We start from the raw sequence: 17,783 nt of genomic DNA on the forward strand, positions 1-17,783 counted from the left end.
TTGGTACCTTCCTCCATGAGTGCGGGCAAGTGCAAGCGTGGGATGAATGGCGGGGCAGGAGCGGATCTTTGGAATGACCGCTACCCCGAAGCAAGCCGCACCCCAGACTGAAGGCATTCAGTTCGTCACTATTAATGTGTTGGCGCTATTAGTAGGGGATATATTCCAGGCGAAAGTCCCAGTTAATGGATCTGGGAACAATCAGAGACAGGGAATGGTGTGTTGTATGAAAGCTTGGCCTTTCTACGTCAATCCGTTTCAGTTCCTTGAGGTTGGTTTGGCCCTACACAAGATGATTGTATCTATTCCTCAGGATGTGTCTCGGTAGTTCACTCTTCCAATATCAAGAATCAATTGATACGTTGTATCAACAAAGTTGAACCAACGCTCAAAGTTGTATTTAAGTCTAATCTCGCCTATGGTTTACGTTCCAAAGAAACAGGAGGGAATTCTCTCTTCTCCTTCGCCAAACCCCATTCGATCGAGGTTGTTCCATTTTGATACAGGCGCCATAGATACGGCGAGATCAATCTGTCTCTAGATCAGAGGTGCCTCTGTTTGATTCGACTGTATACGTCAAGCTATGATCCCATCATCTGTTGTAAGACCATTCGTCCGTTCAATATATCTTCAATCCTCGCTCTGATAACGCCAAAACTTAGACACAATGCCGGTATACCTTAACCCCTAGACAATGAAAACCGTCCCGCCAAATATCACGTTCCGTTGATGCCGTCTGGGAATTGATGGCAGTTAAAAAGCTATGCAGAAGAGGTGCAGTAAGAACGCCGAACGAATAATCACTCCATGACATCAAGTCTTATGAGAACAAACGCTGGTCCGCTCCTGGCGATCCAGTGCTCAAGTCCAGCTTGAGAATACGCCGAAGATCGTTTTCCATAGCTTGGAGGTTGTTTGAGCGGCCATCGCAAGGAGCCGGGACACTAGGACCACTCCTAGCATAGTTGTAGTGTTGAGCAGGGGTAACGGGTGCAGGTGCAGGTGCAAATCCAGTAGGGGCAGATTGAGAGACATTTGTTCCGTTTCCGATAAATAGGAATTTCTTTAGGGCCTCAGTAGGATCTTCAGGTACAGCGTTGGGTTTCGGCTGGGTGGCGGATAGATCAGCAGGAGATCGAGCAGAGTTAGAGCGAGCAGCCTTAATGCGCTCTTGATAAGGTGTCGAAAACGCCGGCCCCATGGGACGGCCTGGAGTTCCGTCCAGCTCAACACTGTCGATGCCACCAGACTGGAAGCGTGTTTGGGTGCGGGCTGTCTGAGGGAGTTTTGCTGGCTTTGGGATACTACCAGGCCCAAAGGGAGACTGGGCAGAGGGTGATTCAGTGACGAGGCCTGAAGGGCGGAAGCTGCTAGTGCTTTCGCTGCGTTGACGTTCCTTCTCTTGACGGTGGGCGCGAAACATGAAATCGAGCGGAGATTCCTGGACACCCGATGCACTCTGGCGCAAAGGAGTTGGCGCTTCGGTATCGGTAGGTGGCGAGGGTTCCTGTAGGATGTCTCGAGATGTCTTGCTGACGCTAGGCGACTCGGTTACCGAACGAGAGACAAAACTGGGAAGAGGCAAGGCAGATGGCGCAGGAGATGCATGGAAAGTGGCTCCAGCGAATGCAGAAACCGACTTCATGGATGAAGATTGATGCGGTGGAGTGTGACGACCAGGTCGAGCAGACTCGGGTGAGTGAGGGCCGTTCTTCCCACGGTGTTTGTTGTTGTTATTGTTATTATTGTTTGCATTCCTAGGTCGCTGTTTCGAATTGGTATGGCTCAGTTGCGCATGAGGAGAATCGGTGCCAGCTCCCTTCTGAGGAGTTCGTGGAGCGCGATCGTAACGTGCGGGATCAATTGAGGCGACGTCATTCTCGGAGGCATAAGCCTTCTGAGCAGCAGGACGGCCATTGCCGCGACCGTTACGACGGCGGGCGGGAGTGGTTGTAGGCTGAGATGGGGTCTCACTCATTTCGTCTGTGGTGACAGGTTGAATCGATCAAACACGAGGGAAAACACGGGATGAGAGTCGGCTGAGGCTAAGACTGAGACTAGACAACAATCAAGTCGAATATGCGATGTCCCGTAGTTATTTGGTGTGCAGCTGGTTGATTGATTGATTGATTGAATCGTTCGTTGGTATCTGGCTATGCGACAGCGCCAAAGAGGACTCCAAAAGATCGGGCCGGATTAAGATGGTGGTGGGGTGTATGAAAGAGAATATAAAATCGAGGCAGGTGTTACGATTGAGCATATAGCAACTACTGTTCTGGTGAAGAGAGAGTCGACTAATCTGACCATGGCTGTACTGTAGGAGAAAGTGTGATGTGGATGATTCAAGATCAAGTAATGAGGGGAACAACAAAAGAAGTGAAGGGCGGAAGCGTCTGGGTTAATAAGAGTCAGGTCAGTCCCGTCAGGTTAAGCGCAGTGCGAGCCCGGTCCAAGCAATGACGCGGGCGGATTCTAGGCATTGCCAGCACAAAGAGTGGGTCAGCCTCTAGGTTCAGCGCCTGAAGCGGATCAGATGTCACATCTCACAGCCTTGTTTTTCGAGCAAGAGAACCTTACTATTATTTGAGTCATGTATTCGAAGTAACGAAAAGGTTTTAAATTATGTTTAAAATGCAAAGTACCTGATACAAGACTTAAGGCAGTCAAATAAGAGTATATCATGTGTGAGACTTCTATGTTTCGTTTCTAGCGAAAGTCTCATCACGACTGATAAGCGATAGGGCCTCTGTGATCGACCCCGCCCCGCCACTCTCCCGCCGGACGCAGCCTGAATTAGGTGAGGTGACCTAAGGCTTGAACTCCTCCAGCTGCCTGTCCGCCTGCCCGCCTACCTAGAGGAGCTCTGCGGCATCCGAAGCCTTTAGAGCAGAGGTTCAGAGCCGCATCATCACTTGCTCAGAACCAAATTCACTGTGAGTCCCCTCGCCTTCCTCGCAACTGCACCATCAAGGTACTTTTTCTTTACAAAAGCAAACCGTGCCCGAAGCTGTTTATTCATCCTCTTCTCATTGCTGACAATTACAAGCATTCACAACTCTAGACATATTGATCTATCGAACAAACGATATCCGTACGTCTCCTTACCTTCAAACCGAAACTGCGCGCTACATGTCCCATTTTCCGTCCATGAAGATTACCGACATATGAATAATTCTGACTGCTTCTAGCCAACCAGTGTAACTTGGTATCAGTCAACGAAACCAACCATAGCGTGGTGTTGCAGGTCGACCAGCACAGCGCGAAACATGGCCGACGTTGAGATGAGCGATGCGCCCGTCGCTAAGAAGGGCGAGGGCTCCGGCAGCAAGAGTGTCGAGGGAAAGAAGAAATTTGAGGTCAAGAAGGTACAGAGTTGCCAGTTGTGAGCCTCCCGGAGTCATGCTGACCGGAAACGAACAGTGGAATGCGGTCGCTCTTTGGGCATGGGACATCGTTGTTGACAACTGTGCCATCTGCCGAAACCACATCATGGATCTATGTATGTTTACTCGGATTCTTGTTGTATATATATCACAAAGTGCTCACAAATCATTAGGCATCGAATGCCAGGCAAACCAAGCATCTGCGACAAGCGAAGAGTGCACCGTGGCCTGGGGGATATGCAACGTAAGGCTGCAACGCGCCCTTTCTTTTCGTGTCATTCGGCTAACAGAGACACAGCATGCGTTCCACTTTCACTGTATTTCGAGATGGCTTAAGGCTCGATCTGTTTGTCCTTTGGACAACAGGGACTGGGAGTTCCAGAAGTACGGTCGATAAAGAGGATGCGGTCGACGTATCCGAATATCATGGATTATGAAGAAAAGAACAAAGCATCTGCAAGGAAACAGTATTATTGAGGTGTCATAATCAGCTTCGATAGGCTGTAGAGGTCATGACACAGCGAGGCCCAGTGCACGGTATACAATCTATTGATTTCCTTTGCTTGCAAGATCGTATGCGTACCCCGCTGGAAGCCACTTGACGGGATGTTTGTTGTAAAAGGGCCAGGCCGGCACCACGACGAGGAAGGTTAACGCCGTGCCTCCTAGACCTAGGTAGACTGCGAGCTTGATATCTTGGAGGATGTAGCCGACAACGAAGGAGATCAGCTAGTTATAATCATCAGCCAAACAATCCAACGAGTTATCAGGCATAGCTTGGAGAGGAAGAAGACGTACGCCAGAAATGACAAGGAGAACTGTAGCAAGGAGCTCGGCCAGCTTCTGTCCTTCAAAGTCCTACGGTGGAGCTTCAGTCAGCTGTTGATCAGGTAAATCGACGGGCGGGATCATGTACAATTTGGCCATCGAAGACGTCTCGAATCTGATCAAGAGCTTGTTCAGCCATAATGGATGATGATCGGGTGGGAGTATTCGTCGTGTTTGTACTTTGTCTGGGGATGTTGTTCCGTCGGATTGAGATCGATGTGAATGCGATCGCCAATAGTGTCAAGTTCGGAATTGGTCTCGACACCTGGCTGTTAGGAGGCTCATAGACTAGTCCGCTTTCGGTAAACAAGCTTTTGCAGGCTGGAGAAGATTCGATGTCTGAGCGAATTAGGATCGAGATGCCGTGGCCATGAATAAGTGTGAGTAATATCCTGATGATCAAATTGTGATCTGATCCTCTGAGTGCATTTAGTCCTCTACCAAAGAACAACGTTTGCAGTTATTTACTGGGATTAATGTAGTGATGCTCTGGGGAATCAGTCATTCTGCTAGTTAATCAGCTGAGATGGTCGAGGTTCCTGATAACTTACCCTACACCACCCGACAGTGGCGAATCGGCTCTCAAAGCCGGACAGGCACAACAGGGAGTTCCTAGGTTCTAAACTAGGCCTGACCAAGGACAAGCCTGATATCTAACACGGACACGGACACCGATGGTCCAGGCCAAGCTCATGCTGCAGAAGCAAGTCCCAAGACAGGAAAAGTGGCGGCCTCTCCCCGTCTTGTCTGGCCTGTAAGAACCAACGAGTCAACCTGGATGACCTATTTTTTGCTTGTGATAGCACACGGCGATTCGGTACCCGACACTTGATACCACCAAAGACAATTTTTTTCTTCCTAGCCCTTCGGTTCCCACTTATGGTATATTAGTTCCTCAACTCCTCTTAAACCCAACTTCACCCTGACATCGTCGCTCTCGACACTAAGACCTCCTTTTGTACCCAACATTACTTGTTTTTCTTACTTACTTATGTTTGTCTTGCCCGTGCACTATTAACCGGGTCTTTGTTCTGTCCAGTAACGAGAAAATTTCTCGTCTGGCTAACCGTGCCAGTATCGAAATTGGCCCTTGACCTTAGTTCCCTCATACGATAGGCCCTGGCATCGTCACCCTGCCTTTATTCCCTGCCAAGGCCCAAAACAAATTCTGGTTACTACAAATAAATCAGCCTGACTCAACTCCTGAGATCGAAATCCACTTGCACCAACCGAGTACTTTATCGCGAAGCTTCCTTTATCGAATCTTGACCGGCTTCTATTTCAATTGCCTTCAATACTGTTGGCACCCCCGAGCAACCGCTTCATCTACGCCATCATCCAGTATCGGCGTCTCGCCATTATCCCATACAAGTTTTCAAGTTGGCTCAACTCGCCTTCTCAAACGTTTCCCTCCCTTCGCTCTTCGGTCCCAGCTTCTGGGTCTACAGCGGAGTAAACAAGAAGCCCCCGTAACTGGTCTTGAGATCGCATTACCCGTTATTCATCTTCCGCTAGTACATATTTACTCTTCAACAACCAGCAGCCACTGGCGACAACCGCCGAGCAGAGCTCAGTTTTGAACAAACTCCAACTCGGCGCGCCCATGCCGCGCCGGGTGCGACGTCTATAGCCGCCTATATCAGACGACACTGATTGGAACAACAACAAGCTATGGGACTATAATACCGAGTCCGTAATACACCTTCCGCCCTCCTCGAGACATATCCATCTACTCTACACGGTCACCGTTAGAGCCAACATAGTCAATATCAAGCTACAAACCTAGCCAAAAGCCAAAATGTCAGACCACGAAGAATCCGCTGCCCAGTCTGGGTACGATACTCCCGTCCCGGAGCTCGATGATCACCGCCACCAGTCAGGTTCAACCAGAGTTGAGCGCCCTCGCCGTGGCACTTTCGACAGTCTGTATGGTGCCCGACAGCTCGAACCTGAGCCACCTGCCCCTCCTGCGATTGTAGTTCGCGACTTCGAGGAGGCCATCATCGATGAGGAAGTCGGTGATCTTTCACCCACTGCTCGTCGCAGTCGCCGACCTACTGTGGATTCCACGGATCGATCTGTCTCGCCACCTAACTCGGTTAAGGCGTTTGCCCAGGCTCGCCGTCGAGAGCGGGACATGTCGTTCTCGGAACCCAACAAGCCTGATATCGAAGATGTAGCCAGTCGAGCCATGTCTATCTCGAGCAAGCGCAGCTACCGAAGCAAGCCCCGCACCATCGACAATGATGCTGCTAGCCTCTCAACCAACACAACTGCGGAGGAGGATGTTTGCTTCCCTGTCAAGGAGAGTTATCACAAGGACCACCTGTATATTGACTTTGACTACCTTGAGAACTTCATCAATGAGCAGGCAGCTGAACGCGCGGCAGAGCGAGCGGCAGAGCGCAACGCTGCGGCTGCCGAGAAGCAGAGCTTTGAGGATATGCGAACTCAGCAGAATGAATCGCGCCTTCAGCGGATGGTCACTGTTGATGGTGATATCCTGGAACCTGTCTCGGATGACTCGATGACCCGTGAGAAGACGAACCAGACGGCGCAGACTCATGCCGAGGGGTCAATTGCTGAAAAGCAGCCTGCGCCTGTCGACCCCAACCGGTTCAGTTTCTTCTCTTCGGCATGGGAGTCAACTATCCACGCAGCCGATTTTGGCGATCTGGTTCTCCCAGGAGAAGACCTTCGAGGCCTCTTCGAGCTTCCTGATGAAGACGAAGATGGTGTCTGGTGGCTCAACGTCAATGCGGCTTCCAAGGAGGAGGTCCAGAGTATTTGCAAAGCTTTTGGAATCCATCCTCTGACAATTGAGGATATCATCACTCAGGAAGCTCGCGAGAAGATTGAACTCTTCCCGTCGTACTACTTTGCCTGTTTCCGTTCTTTCTCAGTTGTTCAGGAGCCTGATGGCATTGAGTATGAGCCTTTCAACACCTATGTCATCGTGTTCCGCGAGGGCACCCTGAGCTTCAGTTTTGAGCCTAACTCGCACGCGGCTCAGGTTCGCAAGCGAATCACTGCTCTCAAGGATTATGTCTCTCTCAGCAGCGACTGGATCTGCTATGCTTTGATGTAAGTTTATCTGTGAATACGACTTGTAGAGTCATACTAATTGTCCACAGTGACGACATTGTTGATTCCTTCGGACCTGTCATTCGCCAGATCGAGCTTGAAGCGGATGCTATTGAAGACGAGGTGTTCGTCATGCGTGAGGATGATTCCAACTCGTTCCTCCGTCGAATTGGCCGGGTTCGCAAGAATTGTCTGGCCCTGCTTCGCCTCCTCGGTGGCAAAGCAGATGTTCTCCGTGGCTTCACGAAGCGATGCAACGAGAACTACAAGGTCACGCCACGGATGGACATCGGCATGTACCTTGGTGACATCCAGGATCACGTTGTGACCATGGCCACCAACTTGGGACACTTCGAAAAGATTTTGTCTCGCGCACACAGCAATTATCTTGCTACGGTTTCCATCAACAGCATCGCGCAAGGAACGCATACCAACGAGGTTCTGAGCAAGATCACTTTCTTGGCCTCGATCCTGGTCCCCCTTAACTTGGTCAGTGGTGTGTTTGGAATGAACGTGCCAGTTCCGTTTGCAACCGTTGCCGCAAACAACTTGGCTCCTTTCTTCAGTATCATTAGCTTCATGGTTTTCCTGTGCATCATTTTTATGGCATTGGCCCGGTGGAAGCGTTACATCTAGCAAAAGCGATGCATGTGGATGTTACATGCATACATTGGTTCTGAGAACCCAGTCGGTCATTACCATTGTTTCTTTGCCAGTATAGAAGGGTGTTACTCGGCGGCATATTCTAGCTAGAGTTGTCACATGTGACTTGTGCTAGAGCGGTATTATGACTACTTATTTGGTATTTATAAATTAGATACTGTTTATAGAGAGCTTCATGGCGCTGAGTCGTCTGTCTTGAGCTGTATGTGATGGTTGAAAGGACTCTCAGTATAGTTATTGTAATAAATCGGATTATAATTCTTTCTTTGAATAATCTACATAACAGGCAATAACAGTCATACAAAACATACCTCCACTGCTTGTATCCCTTGGTGAGGAATGATCATGAAGCTGAGAGTGGGACTACGAGCCGATCTGTGGCCCATTATTGGTCAGTTACTGAGACAGTTGCGCATCATCAAAAATCTTGAACTTGTGAGCAGAATCTACACTACAACATACCAACTTCAACCCCACGTCAATCACTACCAATCCCTTTACAACGGCCAAAATGAGCGCTCAACAATTGTCCATCGATAACGCCGACCTCGAGAAGCTCAACGACAAGGATCGCCTCGAGCTTCGCCAGTTCCTCGCCAACGAGCAGCAGCGCTCCCAGATCCAAGCCCGTACGCACAACACCGAGGAAGACGCAATAGGATACGGAATCGCTAATGAAATGTCTCTAGAAACACATAGCTTGACCCAAATGTGCTGGACCAAGTGCGTTCCTGGAAACATCAAGAACCCCAAGCTCGACAAGTCCGAGGAGACATGTCTCGCCAACTGCGTCGAGCGATTTCTTGACGTCAACTACCTTACGATGAAGCACCTCAACGGCATGCGCAACTAAGAAGCTGATTTCAGCATGGAAGAAGGTTATTTCAACTATGTATTACGAGATTTTTTGTATGAATAGACGGGCCATGGTCATAGTGGAATATCCAGGCTGTGACCAGGACGGACGACTGGGGCTCTTTTGGTCAGAGACTGGCAATTGGGCTATGTACATTATGAACGATTTAAAAAAAAGTTCTCAACCTTGATTGTTGGGGAAAGGTTCATCTAAAATCGTCATGGCTTGACTTGACTTAACTGGCACATTGTTCATGGTATGTCACCAAATCTATTAGCCGTAATTTCTACCAATTATTCCCCAAAACTTGTTGGAAACAAACAATGCAAGAATACTTGCGACCCGTAACTACAAATCACATTCACGTATTGTCACTCAAATCATATCAAGGCAGCATCTTAGACGACTAAGCGGAGCCGTGTCCCGGGTGGTATTGAATTCATGATCATTTGCACTCTCAACGAGAAGTTCTTTTTACGCCTATTCCGATGCCCATTGCCTTGCATTTTCAGCAGGCCAAAAACCAACCCAAAGACACGCCAAAGAAGCCAGAAACCCACAAGCCCAGTGGTATTTTTAGACGAGAGAGAGCTTGTTGGCAGCAATGTCGAGAGCATCGACATCGGGGGTCAGGCGAGCGTAGGCCTTCTTGGTGCCATCAGGGCGGATGAGGGTGTTGATCTTGACACAGTCAATGTCGTAGAGCTTCTTGAGGGCAAGCTTGATCTGGGCCCTGTGTCGAGGTTAGATTTTACTCTGATATTGTTCTTGGGAAATACTGACTTGTTGCTCTTGATGTCGACAATGAAGACGAGAGTGTTGTTCTCCTCCATCTTCTTCATCGCGCTCTCGGTGTTGAGAGGGTGGACGATGATCTAGACTGTGGTGAATACAACTGTTTCCCCAGCAGATCTGATTCTAGGTGGGACTAACCTTGTGCTCATCGAGGCGAGGCTGGTGAGGGATGGATCGGCGAGGGTACTTGGGGGCTCGCGAGGTGATCAGGGTCTTGGGGCGGTGGAAGGAGGTGCTGAAGCGAGCCTTGACCTTCTTGTGGGAGTTGGACTATTGATATTCGGTTAGCATATTGAGACGGTGGTCTTCAGGACAATGCTTTCAACTTACGCCCTTGAGAGCGGCCTTGGCGGCATCCTGGGCCTTCTTGTTACCCTTGCCCTTAGGCTGAACTGTTATTGAAAGCATCAGCATTCGCTCTTATTCAGAACTCGCAAAATCTGCTGCAGCATGATGCGGTAGAGTATGAACTCGGAGGGTAAGAGTCGAAGAGGAGAATCAGAAGATGGATCGAGTCGAAAGGTCGGTGGTATCGACGCGAAGAAGACGATGACGTAGAAGCGAAGCTGATCGGTCATAGCAGTTGTCGCAACGGATGTAGTTGCATCGAGGCGATGTAATGATTTGATCTCTCGAGAGTCGCCATAACATCGTCGTTCAAATTCTTGCTCAATTTCGCTTTCGCCCTTCCGATTTTCTTCTTTTCCCCTTTCTTCTCTTCCCTCTTTGTTGTCTCATATCATGTCGTACCTTTCTTGTTGGCGGCCATTGCGTCGGTGTTGTCGAGGGCACAAGATTGTCGGGTGTGCTGGTTGTCGTCGGAGTGGTCAAAGGTTCACAAAAAGTTTTGCTGATTTTCAAAATTTATTCATTTTCGTGCAAAAGCATTAGGGCAGTTAGCTAATCTGGCTCCACTCGCTTCTACATGATGTGATTGGTCGATGCTTGGATCGATTTATCTTTGCCTTAGGTAAGCCAACTGCAAAAAGTCATCGAGAGAATGAATGTTGCACTCAATCACACGGAACTTTTGGGCAATTCGATCGATAAATAGGAATCAAAATGCTCTTCCAAGCCTTATAGCTCACTCTACTCTGCTGAATCTCCCCTGAGGAGTTGCCCCGGTTTGAGAATCGGTGAGTTTCAATATTGCCCTTCTCTTCACCGAGACTAACATGAAATCATTTCAGATTTCAATGCTTTAAGGGGTCAAGAGGTCAACACGCAAGGGCAATTCTCATTGCACTCTTAAAATGGTTTCCAAGAAGCAAACAAGGCTGAAGAGCCTTTCAAGTGGCCGCCCGCCAACTGTCAAGTCCTCACGGTCAATGTCTAGGAAAGCCAGCAGGAGTCTCATCAACACTCATCACCAACTGGAGAAACAACGCCGGCGAGCTGCAGCCAAGGGCGACACGGTCACCGAAACTCGCCTTGCCTCGGAGATTGCCAAGCTGGGTGGTCTTGACCACTATCAGAAGGCCAGTCTGCAAGGTCAGAGTCTCGACAGAGGAGGTGACACGTCAAGAGTGCTTCTGGAATGGCTCCCTGTGGCAGAGCTCAAGAAGCGTGCTCAGCCGTTTCATATGCTGGAGGTTGGGGCATTGAGTACTCGTAACGCATGCTCAACAAGCGGTATCTTTACTATGAAGCATATCGATCTCAACAGCCAGGAGCCAGGCATCACAAAGCAAGATTTTATGGAGCGCCCCTTGCCCAAGGACGATTCTGAGGTGTTCGATATCATCTCTCTGAGTCTAGTGCTCAACTTCGTGCCCGAGGCCGAGGGGCGTGGACAGATGCTTCTTCGGACTCTCTCCTTTCTTCGACCTGCAGCTGAACCTGCAACTGGTTCTGACGAACCCTTTCCCTGCCTTTTTGTGGTTCTACCTCGCAGCTGTGTTGACAACTCACGATATTTTACAGAAACTCGCTTCGAGGAGTTGATGACGATTCTCGGCTATGTATGCACCAAGTTCAAGATGACTCAGAAATTGGCATATACTCTGTGGAAGAGGATCGGGACCGTCTCCGAAAAGCGGTCGGATTTTACCAAGAAGGAAGTCAATCCAGGACGGACACGGAACAATTTTGTCATGACGCTCAAAGCTTCGACGAGTCATCCAAACTGAAACGATGAGGGGAGACACGACAACGCGTGGGGCCTCGACGAGCTGCATATGCGGAACTGCCCAACAAACTATCAGCACGGCAAAACATATGGAGTTTTGAGCACGCGACAATAAGCTGGCATGGTACGAATGTTTACTCTCGATAAGAGGATCCTATCTACACAGTTCTTGGAGAGCGCATACTGTGCTGTATCGTCTGGATCGACTATCTGCAACTTGCTACGTCGCACGACTGATAAGGTGCATGGTGACACTTATGCAGCTTGGGTACACCAGATCACCAGTAGACAGGATCAGCTGGACGGTGGTCTCAGTTTTTGAGGGGACTAGAATTCCCTAGCGAGCTACTACTCTTGCATCTCCGCACAAAGGTCCCACACTATTCGACGATTATCATTTCCCCACACCCTGAACGACCTTTTCCTGCAGCCGTCTATCATACTCCCAAAGAAGCGACCTCTGAGTGCTTGAACTCGGTAATGGCGAGCTTGGACAGAGGTTCGTCTGGCGGCAAGGGCGCATTACCGGGACGAACAACGGGCAAACTGCGCATACCAGCCCCGACAGCAGCCTTGACCTCGTTGATATTGTCGCTCAGGAAAAGCCATCGGTTGACGTCCTTGTGCTCCGGGTGCTCAGAAATGATCTTCGTGTAGCTATCAACCTCGGTTTTGGGCCCCGCATTAGTGGTATCAAAGTAGTCGGCGATAAGAGGCGTCATATCTGATTTCCCGGAGTTGGTATGTGAAAAGAGCAACTTCTGCGCAGGGACTGAGCCGGACGAGTAGATGATGATCTTCTTTCCAGCTTGGGTGGCCTCGTTGAAGAAGGGCTCAACATCTGGGAAGAGGGGCGCCACGATGTTACCCGACTTGTAGCCTTGCAACCACAGGTAACCCTGGAGCGACTTGAGGTAGGCAATCTTGACATCACGCTTCACGAGGTCGCGGACGTGCGCTTCAAAGTCAGAGCGCGAGTTGCAATACTCCTCGGGGAAGGCATTGCGGTACTTTGCGAACTCTGGGCTATCCCACTCTTGATCCAACACCTTGGGAAGTGCCTCGAGTGCATACGGAAACTAGTGACAACAAACAGACCTTGGTCAGCAGGCCGCAGTGTTGTCGACATCGTGCATGCTATCACGAAACGGGCAAAGTCGGTGAAGAGTGCGAAGGGGCTGGGAAAGAAGTGCTCGGCTTGGAATTTTCAGCTGCACGCGCCCGAGACTTGCGTAACTTGGCAGACCTTGGTTCGGCAGCATGGACACCCGGGAACTGGGTACAAAGGCCGGCAGCTGGACGGAGGACGTCCGGAAGAGGAGGCTGGGACGAACTTTGGTGGGATCCATACGGAGGTCCGGGCCCGGAGGCGGTAAGGGGAACGGACGGAGGTAGTACATGGGTAAGGGAAGTAAAATCGGAACGGTTGCGAAGTGAGACAAGCAAGAAAACGGGACGACTCACGAGAACGTCCTTGACAAAGGAGATGGGACAAACGGTTCCTTCTGTAATATGTGTTATTATGGCTATTCTGAGTGTATGATATCCAAGCAAAGCGCGAGTGTATAGTAAGGTACAAAACATATGCCAATACAGAGAATGACAACTCAGTCCAAAGCAGTCCTTGCAGTCAACAAAACACGCAGTCGCCAACAGCAACTGTGGAGCCAGTTTAATCTTACCGATGTCAAACACTAGGACGTCAAATTCATTGAGGTTGAGCGTCATTGTGAAAAGGAGTTAATTTTCGTGAGAAAGCGGTCAAGCCTGAATATTGACACGTCCAATATGAGAGATGAAACGGATGAATTAGACCGAAAGTAAGAAAGAAAGATGACAAGAAAATTCTGTCAGACACCAATTCCGATTCGGGATCCCTGCTACGATCTTGAAAGGTAGGGAGGGAAGAGAGCGTGAAAAAACTAATATCGGCGGTGGCAGCAGAAGGTCCTTGTTCCTGGATTCAAGAGCGGGCCGCTATCTAGCTTGGCGCCTTTTGGTGAGGTGATTTCCTTGGAGGTTCGAGATCCTTGAAGAGGTATCCGTGTTAAGCTTGATGCAGCCGGGAACGTGGGTTGATGAGATGCAATAGTAGATCGAATCTAATGCGAATGGAGGGTTGGTTTGCAGCCATGTGAGCATTAGAGGAAAGGCGGTCAAGAGGTGAGGTTGGTTGGATTAAGGTGAACCGACCAATAGCGTATTAGTATTTCTTGACTGCAGGGTAAGGAGGACAGCGAAGAGGACTGCTGTGAAGGAACTGGATAGAAGGACTTGGCTGTGTTACAGGGGTCGGCGGCCAGATCCGAGTGAATTGGATAGGCTCTGAGAATTCCGATGGACCTCTAGTTAGAAACCAGTTCACGAAAATGACAACTGGCAGTTCATCTGTCACAAGTCGTGAACTAGATCTTTTCGCATCCAAGGTCTGCTCAGCATCGTACACGCCTAACCCGGCTGTCGCCAAACCCCGTGTCACTACAGGCTGTAGTCCCGAGGCAAAGCAACCCAAGCTGCAGCTCGATACGGAGCATTTAACAGATACCCTGCTGTTCCCGAGCTGAAGTGGCCAGTTCATGCAGCTTCCGGAACGCAGCAGCGAGACAACCCCTGGCAACGGTGAAAGAAAGAAAATATGTGTTGTCCACAGTCACAGCAGGACCCTTTTTCTCTCATCATATTTGGTGGAGTCTCAATTCTTGGCCTCGTGGTAGATGGGGATCCGGTGAGGGTACTTGTGATTAGGCGGCCCCTCCTACCGTTGCACATGTCACTCTGTTGTCCAGCCACTTCAAGATGAATGAAGGGTCTAACCCATCACCTCACTTCCAGCTGATGGGTCACAATTTGCTGGAGCTTCAATTCAACCCCATGACTGACTGTCCATACAGTACTGTAGCTACCCTGGACAAGAGCTGCAACTCTCAGGTGATATCTAAAAAGCGAATCTGTTGAGTCAGAAAATCATCTTCGATGATGAGATTCAATCCCTTCTGCGTCTCGGTTTTCCCCTCAATATCCCTTGTTGCCCTCCCTTGTTGACAAGATCCGCGCATAATAGCATGTTATGTTGTCAATGTAAGTAAATATTGTGTTTCCGATATGACAACGAATCAGAGCCGGGAACTACGTGACTTGAGACAATCAAACCACGTCCAACCGAAATAGGGAGTCGTGTCTGGAACCATTTCAACGTGCAATTGTGTAGCATGTCGGCCTAGAGCGAGAGACTGCGACCATCGTGACATAACTAATGTTCCTCCATCTCATCTCCGTATCTCACTTTCACTGAGTCACGACTCCAAGTCTCCTGTCCTTGGAACGCCGATATCGAATTCCGTCTCCATATTTGTCCGGACTCCACAAAGGGACAGCAAACATCAGATCTCACGAGGCCCGGAGACCCGCACCGAGTGTCAAGTCCGTCCAAACAAACCAGTACACACAGGTACAGCACAGTATCTGTCTTGGCTTGAATAATGGAGACTGGAGACTGGAGCAGGTGAGTAATCTCGAAGAATTCCATCATCCGAGATTCGTAATCCCATATTCCCTGAATAATCTCATGCCCACGTATTTTGCACCCCGCTCTGATGGAGACGAAATGCCGTCATTTCGTCTGTTGAGTCGAAATTCAAGGTCCATTGCTCTTTGTTGTCTTTCTTCCCAAAAGGGTAGCATTACAGTGTCCTGATCGGCAAACCTGGCAGGGCAGGCCATTTGTGCACAGCTGTTTCGTGTCATGGTGATATTTGTGAAGATTTGCACAGATTTGTGCATGGCTGAGCAACACAGACCCTTGAAAATCCGTCCAGTCACGTTTGATGGTTGACGACAGATCGTTACACGCAATTCCTGCCGGTCCAGCCTTGGAAGCATAGCCTGTTCTGACGCACGCCCCTTTTCTATTTACGGGTGTAAACACCAACACAGTAAGATCTCCTTGGACAATCCCAGTCCCTGACCAATATTTGGAAGCTTCTGGCGTTTGTTGGATGACACATTCACACTCGGCGGCTGAAGAAACCATCTGTTTACTTTTGATGGCCGAGTCTTATTGTCTGCTAGTTCATCTGGTCCCTGAGACGAAAGGGTCCTCATGGCACCGGGGGTATGCCCACTGGAATGCAGGATCCAGGAGTGCATGACCCAGTTGACCACGCTGGACCAATTCACTGATAACTTAGATTAGCAGACGAGCAAGGGTGTAAGCGTTAAGTCGTCAGAAGGGTGATCGACAAGAGACTGGCGGCAAAAGTTGGAGACTTGGAACTGATAACCAGCGATAACAAGGGTCTTCTGCAATCGAAGAATTGGCAGGTTTCCAGTCCAGGAACGGGAGAAACGTGGCACAAGATCCAATCAGTTTTCTGAATAGTCTAGTTGCGTAGTCGCTGACAGCGATTGCCTCAATTCCCCGACTGCAATGTTGGCAGAGCACCGTCCGTCCGTCACTCGGACTGTGACTGTGCCGTGGCGCCGACTATCTAAGAAAAGCCCGAATTGCGTTTGAGACGGATCAAAACTGTAAACCGAAATAGCGATAGAGAAAACGAGACCCTGATTTCGGATTCGGGATAGTAAGAATGGGCTCACTTTTCCTGTCCACGAGACATTTCAGTTTGAGTAGGACATCAGAAGCTGGGTTTCCTAGTTGGATTTCGTTGGGGATAGAGAAGGACCCTTGCAATTGACAGCTCGTTCTCGTCTTGTTTGCGCTGCCGAGCCAAGCCAGTAAAACCTGGGGATGGCATCGTCGTTGCATGGGATGGATTAGCCCATGGCATGGACTACACTGGTGCCACGCGCACTATGCGCACTATGTGCATTGCTACGCTCCGTCGCTGCAGCCAGTGAACAGGTGCTCCATTCATGCCTCGAGGCCGTACACCATCTTGTCTACGCCCAGCGGTAGCTTGGTTAACAGTCTGTTGGGATCTGCATCAGGCAATACACATGAGCACTGTCCTTGAAACACCAGAGTATAGCCTAAAAGTTACTTTGCTGAAGGGTAGCGGGCGGTGAAGCCGCTATCAGCGTTGCATCGACGGAGGTCCAGATTGCGCGAATCCCATTTCCCAGTGTCTGAGCCCGGCGCTGAAGGGGATTACTGTAGGCGTACTGTACGATGAGGGGGCGCACACTGTATGATCACGCTGACCAACATGTCATTTCCCCCCGACCACCGATAAAAGAAAAGGCAGTGGTGAGTTGGGCCGGCAGTGTCCAACGGGAGGGACGCCGGCAGAAGCTACTCGAATCGCCACCAAGATTCGGCGCTGGGGCCCCGTACTCGTCCGTATGACTGATGCTGAGCCCCGGCACCGGCCTCTGGATGACTCCCCCTATCCCGTTGACTTCCAGCCACTGAGTGAGTGATCTGGCTTCTGCTGAGTTTGCCCTGGTTCTGGTTAATGCTCTCCATCCTCAGTGCGCGTGAGGCCTTGTTTACACTGAGCTAGACAGCGCCGGCTCCCTGATAGCACAGTGCTAGATCTGCATTTGGCAAGTCGTCATGTCATGTCGCTATTATGATGTCCGGGGGACGGATAACTTTGATAACGCGGCATACATAAAAGTGAGCCAGTTATACGAGTTATGCAATGAATTGGCTGCTTCCAGTATACAGTATGTCGCAACAGTGTCTAGATAACGCGTATTCATTATTGACCTCATTTCATTTCTGCCGTCATGTTTTGGATTGAACTTGTCTGTCTGGCGTTGCAATGCTTCCTAATTCTGAGACGAAGGGGTATCATCATCACTAATCCTGGGCCATCAATGTTTCTGATCGCTGCTTCTGTTTGATTGACCTCTTAATGCCACCATTCCCTCCCTTGCCCGTCGTGGTATCGTCCCACGGTAGCGCCATTCCTTCTTTGCTGGCGTCCAAGCCTCCCCCAACATTTGAGGCACCTGAATGGAGCGAACGGGACACAGGGTCACAGTGCATCTTGTAATTCCGTGTATACGTAAAATTTGTACCTGTCCCCTTTGCCGTAGTTGTCATAGTCGTCGTTGCGTTGCCATGTGTGTCTGCATTGCT

The 17,783-nt window shown here is 49.8% G+C and overlaps 9 protein-coding genes across 23 annotated transcripts; 4 read left to right on the forward strand and 5 right to left on the reverse strand.

Annotated features, from left to right (window-relative positions):
• Positions 1 to 37: 37 nt before the first annotated feature.
• FOIG_08843 (uncharacterized protein) lies at positions 38 to 2,406 on the reverse strand. The gene has a single exon (XM_031208916.1). It carries the CDS (start codon positions 1,976 to 1,978, stop codon positions 821 to 823), a length of 1,158 nt encoding a protein of 385 aa, XP_031060953.1. The 5' UTR covers positions 1,979 to 2,406; the 3' UTR covers positions 38 to 820.
• Positions 2,407 to 2,682: 276 nt separating this feature from the next.
• On the reverse strand, positions 2,683 to 4,800 carry FOIG_08844 (uncharacterized protein). Its single transcript, XM_031208917.1, has 3 exons — positions 4,300 to 4,800; positions 4,182 to 4,241; positions 2,683 to 4,112 (listed from the first exon to the last, which is right to left on the reverse strand). Exons 1-3 carry the CDS (start codon positions 4,348 to 4,350, stop codon positions 3,930 to 3,932), a joined length of 294 nt encoding a protein of 97 aa, XP_031060954.1. The 5' UTR covers positions 4,351 to 4,800; the 3' UTR covers positions 2,683 to 3,929.
• FOIG_08845 (RING-box protein 1) lies at positions 2,763 to 4,479 on the forward strand (the record flags this gene model as incomplete). 10 transcript variants are annotated; one of them, XM_031208926.1, is made up of 5 exons in its annotated part: positions 2,763 to 2,933; positions 3,047 to 3,091; positions 3,189 to 3,499; positions 3,557 to 3,627; positions 3,682 to 4,479. In XM_031208926.1, exons 3-5 carry the CDS (start codon positions 3,289 to 3,291, stop codon positions 3,778 to 3,780), a joined length of 381 nt encoding a protein of 126 aa, XP_031060963.1. In that variant the 5' UTR covers positions 2,763 to 2,933; positions 3,047 to 3,091; positions 3,189 to 3,288. The 10 variants fall into 10 exon arrangements, with proteins under 10 accessions (XP_031060963.1, XP_031060961.1, XP_031060962.1 ...); XM_031208924.1 differs by having other exon boundaries at positions 3,189 to 3,365; positions 3,421 to 3,499; positions 3,557 to 4,204; XM_031208925.1 differs by having other exon boundaries at positions 3,047 to 3,499.
• FOIG_08846 (uncharacterized protein) lies at positions 4,681 to 8,269 on the forward strand. Its single transcript, XM_031208928.1, has 2 exons — positions 4,681 to 7,295; positions 7,346 to 8,269. The coding sequence occupies exons 1-2, from the start codon at positions 6,010 to 6,012 to the stop codon at positions 7,929 to 7,931; spliced, it is 1,872 nt and encodes a 623-aa protein (XP_031060965.1). The 5' UTR covers positions 4,681 to 6,009; the 3' UTR covers positions 7,932 to 8,269.
• Positions 8,270 to 8,308: 39 nt separating this feature from the next.
• Positions 8,309 to 9,232, forward strand: FOIG_08847 (mitochondrial import inner membrane translocase subunit TIM8). 2 transcript variants are annotated; one of them, XM_031208929.1, is made up of 3 exons: positions 8,309 to 8,349; positions 8,402 to 8,587; positions 8,648 to 9,232. In XM_031208929.1, the coding sequence occupies exons 2-3, from the start codon at positions 8,470 to 8,472 to the stop codon at positions 8,809 to 8,811; spliced, it is 282 nt and encodes a 93-aa protein (XP_031060966.1). In that variant the 5' UTR covers positions 8,309 to 8,349; positions 8,402 to 8,469; the 3' UTR covers positions 8,812 to 9,232. The 2 variants fall into 2 exon arrangements, with proteins under 2 accessions (XP_031060966.1, XP_031060967.1); XM_031208930.1 differs by lacking the exon at positions 8,309 to 8,349 and having other exon boundaries at positions 8,366 to 8,587.
• FOIG_08848 (50S ribosomal protein L23Ae) lies at positions 8,927 to 10,469 on the reverse strand. 2 transcript variants are annotated; one of them, XM_031208932.1, is made up of 5 exons: positions 10,360 to 10,469; positions 9,940 to 10,001; positions 9,748 to 9,879; positions 9,598 to 9,689; positions 8,927 to 9,547 (listed from the first exon to the last, which is right to left on the reverse strand). In XM_031208932.1, exons 1-5 carry the CDS (start codon positions 10,376 to 10,378, stop codon positions 9,391 to 9,393), a joined length of 462 nt encoding a protein of 153 aa, XP_031060969.1. In that variant the 5' UTR covers positions 10,379 to 10,469; the 3' UTR covers positions 8,927 to 9,390. The 2 variants fall into 2 exon arrangements, with proteins under 2 accessions (XP_031060969.1, XP_031060968.1); XM_031208931.1 differs by having other exon boundaries at positions 9,940 to 10,457.
• Positions 10,470 to 10,590: 121 nt separating this feature from the next.
• Positions 10,591 to 14,260, forward strand: FOIG_08849 (uncharacterized protein). 3 transcript variants are annotated; one of them, XM_031208935.1, is made up of 3 exons: positions 10,591 to 10,745; positions 10,800 to 11,861; positions 12,001 to 13,351. In XM_031208935.1, exon 2 carries the CDS (start codon positions 10,863 to 10,865, stop codon positions 11,736 to 11,738), a length of 876 nt encoding a protein of 291 aa, XP_031060972.1. In that variant the 5' UTR covers positions 10,591 to 10,745; positions 10,800 to 10,862; the 3' UTR covers positions 11,739 to 11,861; positions 12,001 to 13,351. The 3 variants fall into 3 exon arrangements, with proteins under 3 accessions (XP_031060972.1, XP_031060971.1, XP_031060970.1); XM_031208934.1 differs by having other exon boundaries at positions 10,800 to 12,478; positions 12,527 to 13,348; XM_031208933.1 differs by having other exon boundaries at positions 10,800 to 14,260.
• On the reverse strand, positions 10,799 to 15,891 carry FOIG_08850 (enolase-phosphatase E1). Of its 2 annotated transcripts, XM_031208937.1 has the most exons (3): positions 13,420 to 15,891; positions 13,202 to 13,242; positions 10,799 to 12,816 (listed from the first exon to the last, which is right to left on the reverse strand). In XM_031208937.1, the coding sequence occupies exons 1-3, from the start codon at positions 13,463 to 13,465 to the stop codon at positions 12,175 to 12,177; spliced, it is 729 nt and encodes a 242-aa protein (XP_031060974.1). In that variant the 5' UTR covers positions 13,466 to 15,891; the 3' UTR covers positions 10,799 to 12,174. The 2 variants fall into 2 exon arrangements, with proteins under 2 accessions (XP_031060974.1, XP_031060973.1); XM_031208936.1 differs by having other exon boundaries at positions 10,822 to 12,816; positions 13,202 to 15,891.
• A 1,097-nt stretch (positions 15,892 to 16,988) lies between these two features.
• FOIG_08851 (uncharacterized protein) lies at positions 16,989 to 17,162 on the reverse strand (the record flags this gene model as incomplete). The annotated part of the gene is made up of 1 exon (XM_031208938.1): positions 16,989 to 17,162. One exon carries the CDS (start codon positions 17,160 to 17,162, stop codon positions 16,989 to 16,991), a length of 174 nt encoding a protein of 57 aa, XP_031060975.1.
• Between the last annotated feature and the right edge of the window lie 621 nt (positions 17,163 to 17,783).

The sequence above is a fragment of the Fusarium odoratissimum genome (genome assembly GCF_000260195.1).
Source record: "Fusarium odoratissimum NRRL 54006 unplaced genomic scaffold supercont1.14, whole genome shotgun sequence".
Lineage (NCBI taxonomy): Eukaryota > Fungi > Ascomycota > Sordariomycetes > Hypocreales > Nectriaceae > Fusarium > Fusarium odoratissimum.

Excerpts from the sequence above, each read along its gene's own strand:
- FOIG_08847 (XM_031208929.1), top strand. The coding sequence starts at position 8,470 with ATGAGCGCTCAACAATTGTCCATCGATAACGCCGACCTCGAGAAGCTC. Across the intron at positions 8,588-8,647 it reads GCGCTCCCAGATCCAAGCCC|AAACACATAGCTTGACCCAA; the intron begins GTACGCACAACA and ends AAATGTCTCTAG.
- FOIG_08844 (XM_031208917.1), bottom strand. The coding sequence starts at position 4,350 with ATGGCTGAACAAGCTCTTGATCAGATTCGAGACGTCTTCGATGGCCAA. Across the intron at positions 4,242-4,299 it reads ACGTCTTCGATGGCCAAATT|GACTTTGAAGGACAGAAGCT; the intron begins GTACATGATCCC and ends GCTCCACCGTAG. Across the intron at positions 4,113-4,181 it reads TTCTCCTTGTCATTTCTGGC|CTGATCTCCTTCGTTGTCGG; the intron begins GTACGTCTTCTT and ends GATTATAACTAG.
- FOIG_08846 (XM_031208928.1), top strand. The coding sequence starts at position 6,010 with ATGTCAGACCACGAAGAATCCGCTGCCCAGTCTGGGTACGATACTCCC. Across the intron at positions 7,296-7,345 it reads TGGATCTGCTATGCTTTGAT|TGACGACATTGTTGATTCCT; the intron begins GTAAGTTTATCT and ends AATTGTCCACAG.
- FOIG_08849 (XM_031208933.1), top strand. The coding sequence starts at position 10,863 with ATGGTTTCCAAGAAGCAAACAAGGCTGAAGAGCCTTTCAAGTGGCCGC.
- FOIG_08843 (XM_031208916.1), bottom strand. The coding sequence starts at position 1,978 with ATGAGTGAGACCCCATCTCAGCCTACAACCACTCCCGCCCGCCGTCGT.
- FOIG_08848 (XM_031208931.1), bottom strand. The coding sequence starts at position 10,023 with ATGCTGATGCTTTCAATAACAGTTCAGCCTAAGGGCAAGGGTAACAAG. Across the intron at positions 9,880-9,939 it reads CCAAGGCCGCTCTCAAGGGC|TCCAACTCCCACAAGAAGGT; the intron begins GTAAGTTGAAAG and ends GAATATCAATAG. Across the intron at positions 9,548-9,597 it reads GTCGACATCAAGAGCAACAA|GGCCCAGATCAAGCTTGCCC; the intron begins GTCAGTATTTCC and ends ACCTCGACACAG.
- FOIG_08850 (XM_031208936.1), bottom strand. The coding sequence starts at position 13,465 with ATGACGCTCAACCTCAATGAATTTGACGTCCTAGTGTTTGACATCGGT. Across the intron at positions 12,817-13,201 it reads CCTTTGTCAAGGACGTTCTC|TTTCCGTATGCACTCGAGGC; the intron begins GTGAGTCGTCCC and ends TGTTGTCACTAG.